The sequence below is a fragment of the Bufo gargarizans genome, chromosome 1 (assembly GCF_014858855.1).
Source record: "Bufo gargarizans isolate SCDJY-AF-19 chromosome 1, ASM1485885v1, whole genome shotgun sequence".
Taxonomy (NCBI): domain Eukaryota; kingdom Metazoa; phylum Chordata; class Amphibia; order Anura; family Bufonidae; genus Bufo; species Bufo gargarizans.
The window spans coordinates 50,874,427-50,889,978 of record NC_058080.1 but is presented as its reverse complement, the minus strand read 5'-3'; the positions used below and the strand labels follow the sequence as shown (position 1 = coordinate 50,889,978).

Below are 15,552 nucleotides of genomic sequence, written 5' to 3'. Positions count from 1 at the left end.
TATAATGCACAAGAAAATGTTTTCCATTTTTTAAGTGTTTTTAATTTATTTATTTTAATCTTTATTATCCTACCGGTATTTTCTTTTTTTCCTGATCCCCTTAGGGGAGCAGAACCCGTGCATTAACAGGATAGCACCCCAGTAAGAGCAGTACTAACATGGCAGGCCTCAAACCCTTCACTAGGCCCAGGGCTGCCACGAGAGCTGCTTTACGCCCCACAAGAGATTAGCGGTATATCCCTAGGACATGCCACCAATGTCAGATAGATGCGGTACCACCACTACCTTTAGAATGGTTTCTCCTCCAAAATGAAGGAGAGCACACTGCGCAAACGCAGCCATCTGCTGTTCACCGCTACCAGAATTTTGAAAACAGCTGAGCTGTAACGGTGAAAGGAGAGAAGCATGCTCCATTCACCGCTATGGGACTTCTAAAAATATCATGCGCTCTCGCTCAGCTACTTTTGCAACCCCCATAGAAGTAAACGCACTTCTCTTCATTTTCAGGGTTCCATTATGGAGATAGATGCCACCTGACACTGGTCGCATATCCTAGTGATGAGACAACCCCTTTAAAGGGGATGTGCAAGAATGGGAGGGTTTTTGGCAACCCCTTCCCTACTATGTGAAACCTGTAAAGGGTAGGTCACTTACCTGCTTCCTGCTCCTCCAGGCCTGCAACGCTCTGCTGCGCCCCTTCTCTGAAAACATCTGGTTTGACATCGCCACAGCCAATCACTGGCCGCGGTGGGGAGCGGACCACCTTGTGTCATATGACCATTTGCAATGATTGAAGTAGAGCAGGTCATCATCGTGGCCAATAATTGGCTGCAGCCACGTCAAAAACAGCAGCAGAGCATCGCAGGCCTGGAGCTGGGACCAGCCTAAGTAAACTCCCCCTTACTGATCCGGGCAAGTACAGAGGGATGCCTAAACCCACCCCATTCATGCACAATCCCTTTAAGGGTACCATAACCCTGCTGTAATGGTGGCTCAAATTCTGCACTTTCCTCCAGTCGTGGGTTTGATCAACATCTGTCTGGGGTTTGTACATTCTTCCCGTCGGGGAAGGGGGGGGGGGGGGGGTCTCCTTCAGGTACTATGGCGCCCCCCAAACCTCAAACATACTACGAAACTGACCTCAGTAAGTGTGAGAACTGGACGGTGAGCCCCACTGGGCACAGGGACTGACGGTAATCTGCACCACACTGCGGTATAGGTTGGTGCCATGTACAAGAACCAGAAAGTACTTCTGAGAAAACCGTAAACTGCCCCTAAAGAAGTGAGAGGGGCGCTGCCGACTCTGGTTACAGGCGTACAGAAGACAGGCCGCTGCGCACGTGACTTACAGCCCCTCGATCAGCCAGGTGCACTTAGTCTTGTACTTGTAGTTCCCGGGGCCGTCCGTCACAGTCCCACTTGGTCCAGTTAACCTAAAAGACATAGGAAACATCAGAAATGTAAGAAAACCGAAGACTGTGAGTGAATAGAAGTCACGTCTGCTATGATGCATGGACACGGAGGACCTGCACCAACACAACTACATGTATCAGCGCTGTCCAATGGTGGCCACCACCACATACTGGAGCAGCACCAGTAAAAACCCATCCAAGTGGATCTAAATCTCTGAACAATGATCCCCAATCATCCGCCTTGCCCACCGTGCTCACACTGAACACCCTAACTGGGGTAGGCGACGAGCCACCGGGCTATCTACTCGTCTGGGGCGTCAAAAACGCACAGAGTGCCCCAAAAATATATTGTGCGCAGAACTACAGGAGGGGAGAGGAGGTGCCATGTTATTTTAAAGGAACAGGACACCTAAATCAATGGAGAACTACAGCAGATTCATCTCCGGCAGAATGGAGAAGACTCCATCTTCTAGATGTGACCGCTCTTCAGATGAAGCAAAACTACAACTCCCACCATGCTGAGTGTTTCCGCACGCCGTGGAAACACTCAGACCGGCCATTCAGCTTGACAAAGGGCACCGAATGGGCCCGAAACGTTGCAAATAGCAATAAATGTCTTGAGATTGTACCGAGATTATACCACTGGCAAATAAAGGTTGAATATAAAGCTACCCTGCTGACATTGGTGTGCCGTCTCTGAAACACTTATTTAAAGCTACCATGCTGGAGGGTGAACCTCAGGAGCCACATAGATCCAGCATGCTTCTCAGTTAAGTGCTGGAGTGTCTGGACTACCAGATGCCGGATGAGAGGACGTGGACTATGAGCCTAATGCCGTTCCCAGCTTAGGAAGGAGGTAATGGATGACTTATTGACTCTGCTATATACAGAATATACAAGGACTGCTCTGAATGCCGGGATTCCGGATTACTGGATATTCTGAACCACTGGACGTGGCTGTTGGATATTTATGGCATATCCGTAGGTCCCACCTCTGGCCCCCAACTTTAGAACAGGACTCGCTTGTGGAGCACTGCCCGACGTCTCCCTACTATCCCGGACACTCTTCACGTCTCCACAACGAGAGGATACACTGAGAGCTGTAGGACCAGTGGCCCCATCTAAGGACCAGTCTGTTCCAGTCAGCTCTGTGCTGGTGAGGTCTAACCTGCCCATCCATATCTAGTACTTGGTGGGATTGACCAAGCTAAACTGCTGACAGCACGAGGTAGTGCGAATATGAGGTTTTATTCTGCCAGACTCTGCTCCTGCAAGTGCTCAGGAGGTGGAGCTTCACTGTGCTCTCTGCCCTGACTTATAGCCCCTCCCCTGTGATAGCTGTAGTGGTCTCTTGGTTGGATGCTGCAGCTGTCACTCAGCAGAGGGGAGGGGCTATACATCAGTGCAGCCCGCCCCCTGGGCACTTGCAGGAACAGAACCTGGAAGAATAAAAAGTTAATTTTCACATCACTCCTGATAATAAATGCTCCCAAAAAGGTATGTTTGTAGCTCTCGCCTCAGCCCCTACCTAGTGTTAGGGTCCATTCACACGTCCGTTTTTTCTTTCCTGATCTGTTCCGTTTTTTGCGGAACAGATCAGGACCAGATCTGGACCCATTCATTTTCAATGGGTCCTGGAAAAAAATCGGACAGCACAATGTGTGCTGTCCGTTTCCGTTGTTCCGTTCCGCATGTCCGTTTAAATATAAAACATGTCCTATTATGTTCCTGAAAAATCGGATCCTGGTACAATGCAAAGTCAATGGATCCGCAAAAAACGGAAGACATTCGGATGTCATTCCGTATGTCTTCCGCTTTTTGCGGAATCCGTTCCTGGAAACACATAGCAAATTTTTTTATTTTTTTTTCAAAGAAATCCAAACAACTTTATTTGATTATTGAAATGTATACATGTTTCCGTTTTTTGCGGATCCGCAAAAAACGGATGACATACGGAAACATTTTCAGGAACGACGGATCTGCAAAAAACGGACCGAAATTCGGATTATAGAAAAATACTGACGTGTGAATGTAGCCTTAGACAGCAGTTTATCATGAACAAAACTGCTGACAGACTCCATTTAAAGGGATATTCCCATTTTATAAAGTAATGGCACATCACTAAACCAGTGCTCTTCATACTGAGGACTGTGGGGTCCCCGTCTACACAGGGGTTGCTCAAACCCTACAGAGACAACTGCCTCATCCCCTGTGACAGATCTGCTGCTCTCAGAAGTTACATAAAGCAAACACAGAGTACATTACTGCCCCGAGCAAGAAAGACATAAAGAAATCATCTACAGGCCGTAAATTACCTCCAACAATGGGCGCCGTTCACACGCTGGCACTGACAATTATACTGCACATATTATATAGTCTGCTGGAAAAGCCCACACACAGCGCCACACTAGGCAGTGTCTGGTAAAGGGGCTGGCTAGGCTCCTGATCAGGCTAGGTCATTAACATCCGATTGGTGAGGGTCCGCACCCCCCGCCGATCAGCTGTTTGCCAAAGTGCAGAGGCCGTGTTGGGTCACAGCAGCACAGCTCCTATTTACTTCAATGGTAACCGAGCTGCAGTAACCCATGATGGCCACTACACTTTGAATGGCACTGTGCTTCCTGCTCGATTCAAGAGCTAGCTCCAGTGCTGGAAGCTGCAGGGAACAACTCGGGGTGCGGATGTAAGACCCCTAACCGATCTGACAGTAATGAACTACCCTGGGAACAGGTCATGAGTATCAGGAGCTTGGAGAACCTCTTTAAGCTATGGTCCACCTAAGCGACTGGTCTGTTTTTATCATGCTTTATACTGCAGCTCTGCTTGTTCAGACTGGCTGCGGTGTATATGTAGGAGCTCACCAGTAATTCAGACTGTGAAGCTCCAGTACCGAGGATCTGACCGCCGCCGATCACATATTAGAGGGTTGTGTCATCTAGGACTATCGCTTGGACATCTGTCCGTCCTCTGAGACCGGACCCATCTGCAGATGGAGGATGCACCGCAGATGCTCCGGTCCGGACCTTGTGCTTTCTATCAGTCACTGCCAATAAATGAGACCTGGCGACAGAGGCACAAAACCTCACCGACAACATGGCGCCTCACTACTGTAGATGGCGCAGAAACGGTAATGATTAGGAAGCCATCGCTGGGTCCAATGGATTCATTTATTTCAAATACAGTATAACTGACCTACAGGTGTAAAATAAATTAATACATTTGAACTACTACCCCTATTGGGCAAACAATTATTCCTCAGGACAGTTCTGCGGACATCTGGAATAGTCCGCAGTAGCTCACCCAGTCAATCCATCATACTTTTACCTGCAGCTCTGCTTGTTCAGACTGGCTGCCGAATATCGGCACAACCCCATGCCTAGCTCAGGGGGAAGCCAGCGCCTAACTACAGCGAGGGCATAAACTAAACCAGCAGTGGGGGACAGAAAAGGGCGTACAGCACCCGAAATAGGTCCATGAATCATTTTGCGATTGTGAATTTTAGCAAAGATTTTTCCGCACCAAAGCCGCATGTGGTACTTGCAGGTTTGCTGCAGATTTCATCCTTACATTGAACAGGGTAAAATCTGCACAAAGTATCTGCAGGTTTCAAAATCCAAACAAGTAAGTTTCCGCACAGAATAATAAAGGACGAACTACATTCAACATTCAGCTGTTGTCGGCTGAGCCATTCACATCCAGTCTATGTACTACCTTCTGTCTGATAGATACACCCGTCATCAGAATGGACCCCAGACAGAAGATATCAAATACACCAACCAAAATAATACTGCCCCTCCCTGTACAATAATTACTACAGTAATCCCCCCTGTATTCAGGAATATAACTACTATAATACTGTCTCCTATGTACAAGAATATAACTACTATAATACTGCCTCCTATGTACAAGAATATAACTACTATAATACTGCCTCCTATGTATAAGAATATAACTACTATAATACTGCTTCTATGTACAAGAATATAACTACTATAATACTGCTCCTATGTACATGAATATAACTGCTATAATACTGCCTCCTATGTACAAGAATATAACTGCTATAATACTGCTCCTATGTACAAGAATATAACTACTATAATACTGCTCCTATGTACAAGAATATAACTACTATAATACTGCCTCCTATGTACAAGAATATAACTACTATAATACTGCTCCTATGTACAAGAATATAACTACGATAATACTGCTCCTATGTACAAGACTATAACTACTATAATACTGCTCCTATGTACAAGAATATAACTACTATAATACTGCTTGCTATGTACAAGACTATAACTACTATAATACTGCTTGCTATGTACAAGACTATAACTACTATAATACTGCTCCTATGTACAAGACTATAACTACTATAATACTGCTCCTATGTACAAGACTATAACTACTATAATACTGCCTTCTATGTACAAGAATATAACTACTATAATACTGCTCCTATGTACAGGAATATAACTACTATAATACTTCTCCTATGTACAAGAATATAACTACTATAATACTGCTCCTATGTACAAGACTATAACTACTATAATACTGCTCCTATGTACAAGAATATAAACTACTATAATACTGCTCCTATGTACAAGAATATAACTGCTATAATACTGCCTCCTATGTACAAGAATATAACTGCTATAATACTGCCCCTATGTACAAGAATATAACTACTATAATACTGCCTCCTATGTACAAGAATATAACTGCTATAATACTGCCCCTATGTACAAGAATATAACTACTATAATACTGCCTCCTATGTACAAGAATATAACTGCTATAATACTGCCCCTATGTACAAGAATATAACTACTATAATACTGCTCCTATGTACAAGTATATAACTACTATAATACTGCTCCTATGTACAAGAATATAACTACTATAATACTGCTCCTATGTACTAGAATATAACTACTATAATACTGCTCCTATGTACAAGAATATAAACTACTATAATACTGCTCCTATGTACTAGAATATAACTACTATAATACTGCTCCTATGTACAAGAATATAAACTACTATAATACTGCCTCCTATGTAGAATAATATATAGGGTATAATTATGTAACCGCTATAACACGGGTCATTAGCACACCATGTATACGACGGTCCGGTATAAGACGGCACTGAAGTACAAGAACTTGACAGTAAATCACAATATGCGGTTACAATGAGTATCGGACGTGTATTCAGGGCGGTTTTACGACTGCCATAGTGACTTATAAAACCTCTACGACAATGTCATGATTGCTGATTGAATTCCGTAAGTATACAGTGTGAGTCACTGACGCCGCCCTCCCCCAGTAATCCAGCAGAAGCCGCCATAAACCACATAACTGTGTGATACAGAGATCAATGTGCGCATCATAGAAAAGAAAAAAACAGCGTGCATAATAAAGCCGGATAGCGGGACGCCGCGTCGATCCCAACCCGTCATTATAACTACGCACCAGGAGACCAGCCTCAGATCAGTCTGGCTGTAAGGCATCTGGTGCCAGCAGGAGCCCTCCCCTCAACAGAATTCATTGTGAAGCTGGATCGCGGTAGTCATCTATGTAACATGATGCAATGATAGGAGTTGTTATCCGCTGGTTCTTGTCCTCCAGTATCTGAAGAACGTCGGCCTCTGTGAGGACTGTCAGGATTCCAGGACATGGGATTTACGTGTAAGGGCTCGTTCACACAAACGCATGAAGCCCGTTGCTGTATTGCGGACCACATTTGCGTATCCGTAATACACGGGCACCGTTCCATGGCCATTCAGCATCATGGATGCGGACCCATTCATTTCAATGGATCCGCAAATCCGGAGATGCAGCACGGAACAGAACGGAGTTCATTCTGGGGTTCCGTTTCCTGCTTCCGCACCGCAAAAAGATAGAACTTGCGCTATCTTTTTGCGGAACGGAAGGATCGCGGACCCATTCAAGTGAACAGGTTTGCGACCCCATGCGGCTGCCCCACAGACGGTGCCCGTGCATTGTGGACCGCAATTTGCGGAGTTCGGATTTACACACACAATCCACGGTCACGTGTTCAGGGCACGTCCCCAACCAGGACAACCCCAGGGATGATGGATGCGAATTAAAGGGCACCTTACCATTAAATAATCCCCAGACAGTGTAATTCCTCTGCTGCGGACCATCCTGAGGGGCCCGGTCCTCACTGCAATCTGGGCTCTTTGCTTTTTTTTTTTTTGAGTTCCGTATACAGAACCCTTAATTTTAATGGATCCGCAAAAAATAAAAAATGAAGGTACTCCGTATGCCTTCCATTTCCGTTCAAAGATAGAACATGTCCTATTATTGTCCGCATAACGGACAAGGATAGTACTGTTCTATTAGGGGCCGGCTGTTCCGTTCCGCAAAATACGGAATGCACACGAACGTCATCCGTATTTTTTGTAGATCAGTTTTTTGCAGACCACAAAATACTGAAAAGGCCATACGGTCGTGTGCAAGAGGCCTAATAGTAAGACTGGTCTCCCATACTAGTAGCAGTCCCTGCCATCTCCCAGCTTCACACCTTAGTTCACACGTGTCTGTGCTGGGAAAAAATAAATAAAAATAAAAAAAAAACAGGCGCAGAACCTGCATCAGTTTTTTGGGGGGTTTTTTCTGGTGCAGTTTTTGATGCGGATTTGGCATGGATTTTTATTCCTGCCCATTATCAGTGGGAATTCTGGCCGCGGGTTGCATGTCAGTAATGGGCAGGACACTTCTATTTCATGCTTCCAGTTTTTAAAACCACAAGCGGGAAAAAAAAATTAATAATAAATAACGCTGTAAGATTTTATATAAAGATTTTCCATTGAAATGGGGGAAGTTCTAAATGCATTTCTGGTGCAGATGTTAGGCGCAAAATCCCTGGCGAAAATCCGCCCTATAACTATACGGTAAGGGCACCTGCACGTGGGTGCAGGTTTCAAAAGAGAAACGCAGCGCGGTTTTTCACGCGGATCTCTGTGTTACTTGACCGCAGGGCTCTCTCTAATGTTCAGACTGAGCTTTTGGGCGCAGGTTTCAGTGCGTCGCACGGTTCTCCAAAGCGCGGCAAAAATGTACAGGTCAATTCTTAGCAAGATCCCTGCACAGAGCCCTCACAGTGTCAGCGGCCGGAGTGCACCACGAGGTTCTGCAGCAGCTACGACAGAGGAGTCTCCATGTTACGGCTCGTTCACACTTGTGATGTAAATACGCATTATCTACAGAATTACTTCCGTACAGCGCTGAACTGTCCGTTTTCACCCATTTTTATCAGGTTTTTTTCTTGCCATTTTAAAAATGGATGTAACACAGAACACGTATCGCTACATGTAACCCGTCTATGGCGGGGGGGGTAATTCCGTGCGGCCCCCAACCCTCCGGTAACAGACATGCCTGCGTCATCTGGCTCCTCACATGTATTTCAAGTTTACATTTTATTTTCAGCGCTCGTCTGGTTCACTCTGGCAATGTGGACCCCAACCCAAAAATGTTGTGCACCCCCTGGTCTATGGGCTGATCAGTGGGAGCACAAGTGTGATTGAGCGGCAGAGGGAACGGGTCCACTGCGAGGCTGAGCAGAGAGATGGCGCCAGTAGTACTGTAAAGATTATATTATAGTGCGACACCGCACACCGCCATGGGATCCATCAGATTACATACAACCGCCAGGGCCGGCCACAAACACAGAGCACAGGGCTATAACTGTGCTTTAAATCCAGGTGGCACAGTTACACGGCTACTGGCCCTTTAAATCCAGGTGGCACAGTTACACGGCTACTGGCCCTTTAAATCCAGGTGGCACAGTTACACGGCTACTGGCCCTTTAAATCCAGGTGGCACAGTTACACGGCTACTGGCCCTTTAAATCCAGGTGGCACAGTTACACGGCTACTGGCCCTTTAAATCCAGGTGGCACAGTTACACGGCTACTGGCCCTTTAAATCCAGGTGGCACAGTTACACGGCTACTGGCCCTTTAAATCCAGGTGGCACAGTTACACGGCTACTGGCCCTTTAAATCCAGGTGGCACAGTTACACGGCTACTGGCCCTTTAAATCCATGCACTCAGTATAAACATATGAAAGTCATCCAAGGGTGGAAAGCTTTACTCACACATCAGTGTTTGATCAGTGATTTCCATCAGCGATTGTGAGCCAGAACCAGGAGCGGAGCCCCCAGAGAATACCGGTGTACTGGACTGATGGAGGTCACTGATCGCAGCAGAAACCTGCGCTGCGCGGAGGAGAGGAGGGAGACGGGGGTCTGTGCACCAACAGGAGAGCGGGAAATAAATCAGATGCAGTTCACACTACAGCCGCACGTTCTATACTGGCATGTCATCCACCCCATGTACTGTAACTACTACTACCTCCACCATCCAGCTACAATGTACTCCTAGTACTAAGACTAGTAATCAGACATTACTCGGTGGGGTCCGACACTCAGCGCCCCTGCAGATCAGTGGTATGAAGGGGTGGCTGGTGATCGGAGGAGGTACCAAGAATCGGGCCCCCGCTCATCAGACGGCCTGTGCGAGGATAGGTCATTGATTGCAAGTGTCTGGATAACCCCTTCAACTTTAGTAAGGAGCCAACTCCAAGACCCCAACGGCACAGGACTGACCATGAACGAAAACTTCTGCAACTTCCTCTTAGGCCCCTTGCAGACGAGCGTTGCGGCAAACTCGCGCGAGTAGCTACGCAACTGCAGTCAGTTTTGACTGCGATCGCGTTCCGTTGTTCAGTTTTTATCGCGCGGGTGCAATGTGTTTTGCACGCGTGTGATAAAAAACGGACTGTGGTACCCAGACCCAAACTTCTTCACAGAAGTTCAGGTTTGGGTTCAAGGTTGTGTAGATTGTATTATTTCCCCTTATACCATGGTTTTAAGGGAAAATAATAGCATTCTGAATACAGACTGCATAGTACAATAGCGCTGGAGGGGTTAAAAAATAATTTAACTCACCTTAATCCACTTGTTCGCGCAGCCGGCATCTCTTCTGTCTTCTTCTTTGAGGAATAGGACCTTTAATGACGTCCCTGCGCTCATCACATGGTCCATCACCATGGTAAAAGATCATGTGATGGACCATGTGATGAGCACAGTGACGTCACCAAAGGTCCTATTCTTCACAAAAGACAGAAGAGATGCCGGCTGCGCGAACAAGTGGATTAAGGTGAGTTAAATTATTTTTTAACCCTTACAGCGCAATTTTACTATGCAGTCTGTATTCAGAATGCTATTATTTTCCCGTATAACCATGTTATAAGGGAAAATAATAATGATCAGGTCCCCATCCCGATCGTCTCCTGGCAACCGTGCGTGAAAATCGCACCGCATCCGCACTTGCTTGCGGATACTTGCGATTTTCACGCAACCCCATTCTTTTTTATGGGGCCCGCGTAACGTGAAAAACGCACAAAGATGAGCATGCTGCGATTTTCACGTAACGCACAAGTGATGCGTGAAAATCACCGCTCATGTGCACAGCCCCATAGAAATGAATGGGTCAGGATTCAGTGCGTTCACCTCACGCATTGCATCCACACGGAATACTCGCCCGTGTGAAAGGGGCCTTAGGGTGGGTTCACACTAGTGGTTTTACTGGATCCGGCAGTGATCTGCAAAAACGCTTCTGTTACTGATAATACAACCGTCTGCATCTGTTATGGACGGATCCGGTTGTACCATCTGCAACATAGCCAAGACGGATCCGTCATGAGCTCCACTGAAAGTCAACGGGGGACGGATCCGTCTTCTATTGTGTCAGAGAAAACGGATCTTGTATTGGGGGTTATGACGGATCCGTTTTGCTCCGCATCCCCGGACGGAAAGAAAACCACAGCATGCTGCAGTTAGTTCTCCGGTATGAGAACGGAACGTATTCTGGAGCGCTCCGTTCTGTCCCCATTGACAATGAATGGGGACAAAACGCAAGCGCTTTTTTCCCCCAAAATTAAGCCCCTATGACTGATCTCAATACCGGAAAATATTAACTGTAGTGTGAAAGCAGCCTTATATCTTCTCTATTAATTCCGTCAAGACCTCTGCTTGCAGTCAGTGATTCAAAACCTCCAACTTAGACACCGAGACTGAGGAGCAGTACAGGGCTGGGCAGTGGTTACAAGGTATCTGTGTATGTATCCGCATAGAGGGCGACTGCTCAGCTCTGCGCAGACACACTGAAACAAACCTCCAGCTGTGGGAGCAGAACTAGACAGAGCGTTAGAAACACAACTACTCCCATCATCCAACATCAAGCAGAGAACAACTGAGCGTAGGGGGGGGGGACCTACCGTATATATCCCCCGGCTCCCCCCCATGTACACAGCGCATACCCCCGGCTCCCCCCCATGTACACAGCGCATACCCCCGGCTCCCCCCCATGTACACAGCGCATACCCCCGGCTCCCCCCCATGTACACAGCGCATACCCCCGGCTCCCCCCCATGTACACAGCGCATACCCCCGGCTCCCCCCCATGTACACAGCGCATACCCCCGGCTCCCCCCCATGTACACAGCGCATACCCCCGGCTCCCCCTATACACAGCGCATACCCCCCGCTCCCCCCTATACACAGCATATACCCCCAGCTCCCCCTAGTACACAGCATATACCCCCAGCTCCCCCTAGTACACAGCATATACCCCCAGCTCCCCCTATACACAGTATATACCCCCAGCTCCCCCTATACACAGTATATACCCCCAGCTCCCCCTATACACAGTATATACCCCCAGCTCCCCCTATACACAGTATATACCCCCCGCTCCCCCTATACACAGTATATACCCCCAGCTCCCCCTATACACAGTATATACCCACAGCTCCCCCCTGTACACAGTATATACCCCCAGCTCCCCCCTATATACACAGCATATACCCCCAGCTCCCCCCTATATACACAGAATACCCCCAGCTCCCCCTATATACACAGAATACCCCCAGCTCCCCCTATATACACAGTGTATACCCCCAGCTCCAGTCCCCCCTATACACAGTATATACCCCCAGCTCCCCCCTATATACACAGAATACCCCCAGCTCCCCCTATATACACAGTATATACCCCCAGCTCCAGTCCCCCCTATACACAGCATATACCCCCGGCTCCCCCTATATACACAGCATATACCCCCGGCTCCCCCCCATATACACAGCATATACCCCCAGCTCCCCCTATACACAGTATATACCCCCAGCTCCCCCTATACACAGTGTATACCCCCAGCTCCCCCCTATACACAGCATATACCCCCGGCTCCCCCCTATATACAGTGTATACCCCCAGCTCCCCCTATATACACAGCGTATACCCCCAGCTCCCCCCTATATACACAGCATATACCCCCAGCTCCCCCCATATACACAGCATATACCCCCAGCTCCCCCCATATACACAGTGTATACCCCCAGCTCCCCCCTATATACAGTGTATACCCCCAGCTCCCCCCATATACACAGTGTATACCCCCAGCTCCCCCCATATACACAGTATATACCCCAGCTCCCCCCATATACACAGTATATACCCCAGCTCCCCCCATATACACAGTGTATACCCCCGGCTCCCCCCTATATACACAGTATATACCCCCGGCTCCCCCCTATATACACAGTATATACCCCCAGCTCCCCCTGTACACAGTATATACCCCCGGCTCCCCCCTATATACACAGTATATACCCCCAGTCCCCCCTATACACAGTGTATACCCCCAGCTCCCCCCATATACACAGTGTATACCCCCAGCTCCCCCCATATACACAGTGTATAACCCCTGCTCCCCCCATATACACAGTGTATACCCCCAGCTCCCCCCATATACACAGTATATACCCCAGCTCCCCCCATATACACAGTGTATACCCCCGGCTCCCCCCTATATACACAGTATATACCCCCAGCTCCCCCTGTACACAGTATATACCCCCAGCTCCCCCTATATACACAGTGTATACCCCCAGTCCCCCCTATACACAGTGTATACCCCCAGCTCCAGTCCCCCCTATACACAGCACACATACACAGCCGCAGTGCCCATGGAGGAGGGCGGACTCACAAGAAGCGGCCCCCGCAGTGCTGGCACTGCTCTCCGGTCCAGCCGGGATCACACTGGCACTGTCCGCTGCCCGGCTGGCAGGCGCCGTTCACACAAGGCTTCTCACACTCCTTGGCCTCCAGCAGTGGGGACAGGGACAGCTGGAGCAGGACGAGCAGCAGCCCCGCAGTCCGCATGTCTCCCCCGAGGCCGGCGCTCTCCAGTCCGGGGACACTAGTCTGCTCCGCTCACTCGGATGTCGTCACCGAGCTGCCAGGCCTGACCCGGGGCGGGGCTAAGCGCGGTCACGTGTCCTCTGCGCTCCACGCTAGAAGCGACCATTCTGAGCTGACTATAGGGGGGTATCAAGCACCACCCCGTGAAGGCTCAGTGGACTGCTCCTGGGCCGTCGCCATGGTGACCCTGAGTCGCTTTCCATGCCACTGTATATAGAGGAGGAGGATAGGCTCTATACTGGTGAGCTAGGAGGAGGATAGGTTCTATACTGGTCAGCTAGGAGGAGGATAGGCTTTATACTTGTCAGCTAGGAGGAGGATAGGCTGTATACTGGTCAGCTAGGAGGAGGATAGGCTTTATACTTGTCAGCTAGGAGGAGGATAGGCTGTATACTGGTCAGCTAGGAGGAGGATAGGCTTTATACTTGTCAGCTAGGAGGAGGATAGGCTGTATACTGGTCAGCTAGGAGGATAGGCTCTATACTGGTCAGCAATTAGGTGGGCAGGCTCTATACTGGTCAGCTAGGAGGAGGATAGGCTCTATACTGGCCAGCTAGGAGGAGGATAGGCTCTATACTGGTCAGCTAAGAGGAGGATAGGTTCTATACTGGCCAGCTAGGAGGAGGATAGGCTCTATACAGGTCAGCTAGGAGGAGGATAGGCTCTATACTGGTGAGCTAGGAGGAGGATAGGCTCTATACAGGTCAGCTAGGAGGAGGATAGGCTCTATACTGGTCAGCTAGGAGGAGGATAGGTTCTATACTGGCCAGCTAGGAGGAGGATAGGCTCTATACAGGTCAGCTAGGAGGAGGATAGGCTCTATAATGGCCAGCTAGGAGGAGGATAGGCTCTATACTGGTTAGCTAGGAGGAGGATAGGCTCTATGCTGGTCAGCTAGGAGGAGGATAGGCTCTATACTGGTCAGCTAGGAGGAGGATATGCTCTATACTTGTCAGCTAGGAGGAGGATAGGCTGTATACTGGTCAGCTAGGAGGAGGATAGGCTCTATACTGGTCAGCAATTAGGTGGGCAGGCTCTATACTGGTCAGCTAGGAGGAGGATAGGCTCTATACTGGCCAGCTAGGAGGAGGATAGGCTCTATACTGGTCAGCTAGGAGGAGGATAGGTTCTATACTGGCCAGCTAGGAGGAGGATAGGCTCTATACAGGTCAGCTAGGAGGAGGATAGGCTCTATAATGGTCAGCTAGGAGGAGGATAGGCTGTATACTGGTCAGCTAGGAGGAGGATAGGCTCTATACTGGTCAGCTAGGAGGAGGATAGGTTCTATACTGGTCAGCTAGGAGGAGGATAGGCTCTATACTGGTCAGCTAGGAGGAGGATAGGCTCTATACTGGTCAGCTAGGAGGAGGATAGGCTCTATACTGGTCAGCTAGGAGGAGGATAGGCTCTATACTGGTCAGCTAGGAGGAGGATAGGCTCTATACTGGTCAGCTAGGAGGAGGAAAGGCTCTATACTGGTCAGCTAGGAGGAGGATAGGCTCTATACTGGTCAGCTAGGAGGAGGATAGGCTCTATAATGGTTAGCTAGGAGGAGGACAGGCTCTATACTGGTCAGCTAGGAGGAGGAAAGGCTCTATACTGGTCAGCTAGGAGGAGGATAGGCTCTATACTGGTCAGCTAGGAGGAGGATAGGCTCTATACTGGTCGGCTAGGAGGAGGATAGGTTCTATACTGGTCAGCTAGGAGGAGGAAAGGCTCTATACTGGTCAGCTAGGAGGAGGATAGGCTCTATACTGGTCAGCTAGGAGGAGGATAGGCTCTATACTGGTCAGCTAGGAGGAGGATAGGTTCTATACTGGTCAGCTAGGAGGAGGATAGGC

General features: G+C 48.5%; 1 protein-coding gene across 2 annotated transcripts in view; it reads right to left on the bottom strand.

Annotated features, from left to right (window-relative positions):
- The window catches only part of ATRN (attractin), a 109,818-nt gene extending 96,054 nt beyond the window's left edge, over positions 1-13,764 (bottom strand). For both annotated transcript variants that reach the window (XR_006390113.1, XM_044295406.1), the window contains exons 1-2: positions 13,497-13,764; positions 1,350-1,433 (exon numbers count right to left, since the gene is read on the bottom strand). Coding sequence is in view for 1 of the 2 variants with exons in the window: in XM_044295406.1 (XP_044151341.1) it covers positions 1,350-1,433; positions 13,497-13,672 (260 nt within the window). In the remaining variant the exon portion in view is untranslated. The remainder of the gene's footprint in view (positions 1-1,349; positions 1,434-13,496) is intronic.
- Positions 13,765-15,552: the final 1,788 nt, after the last annotated feature.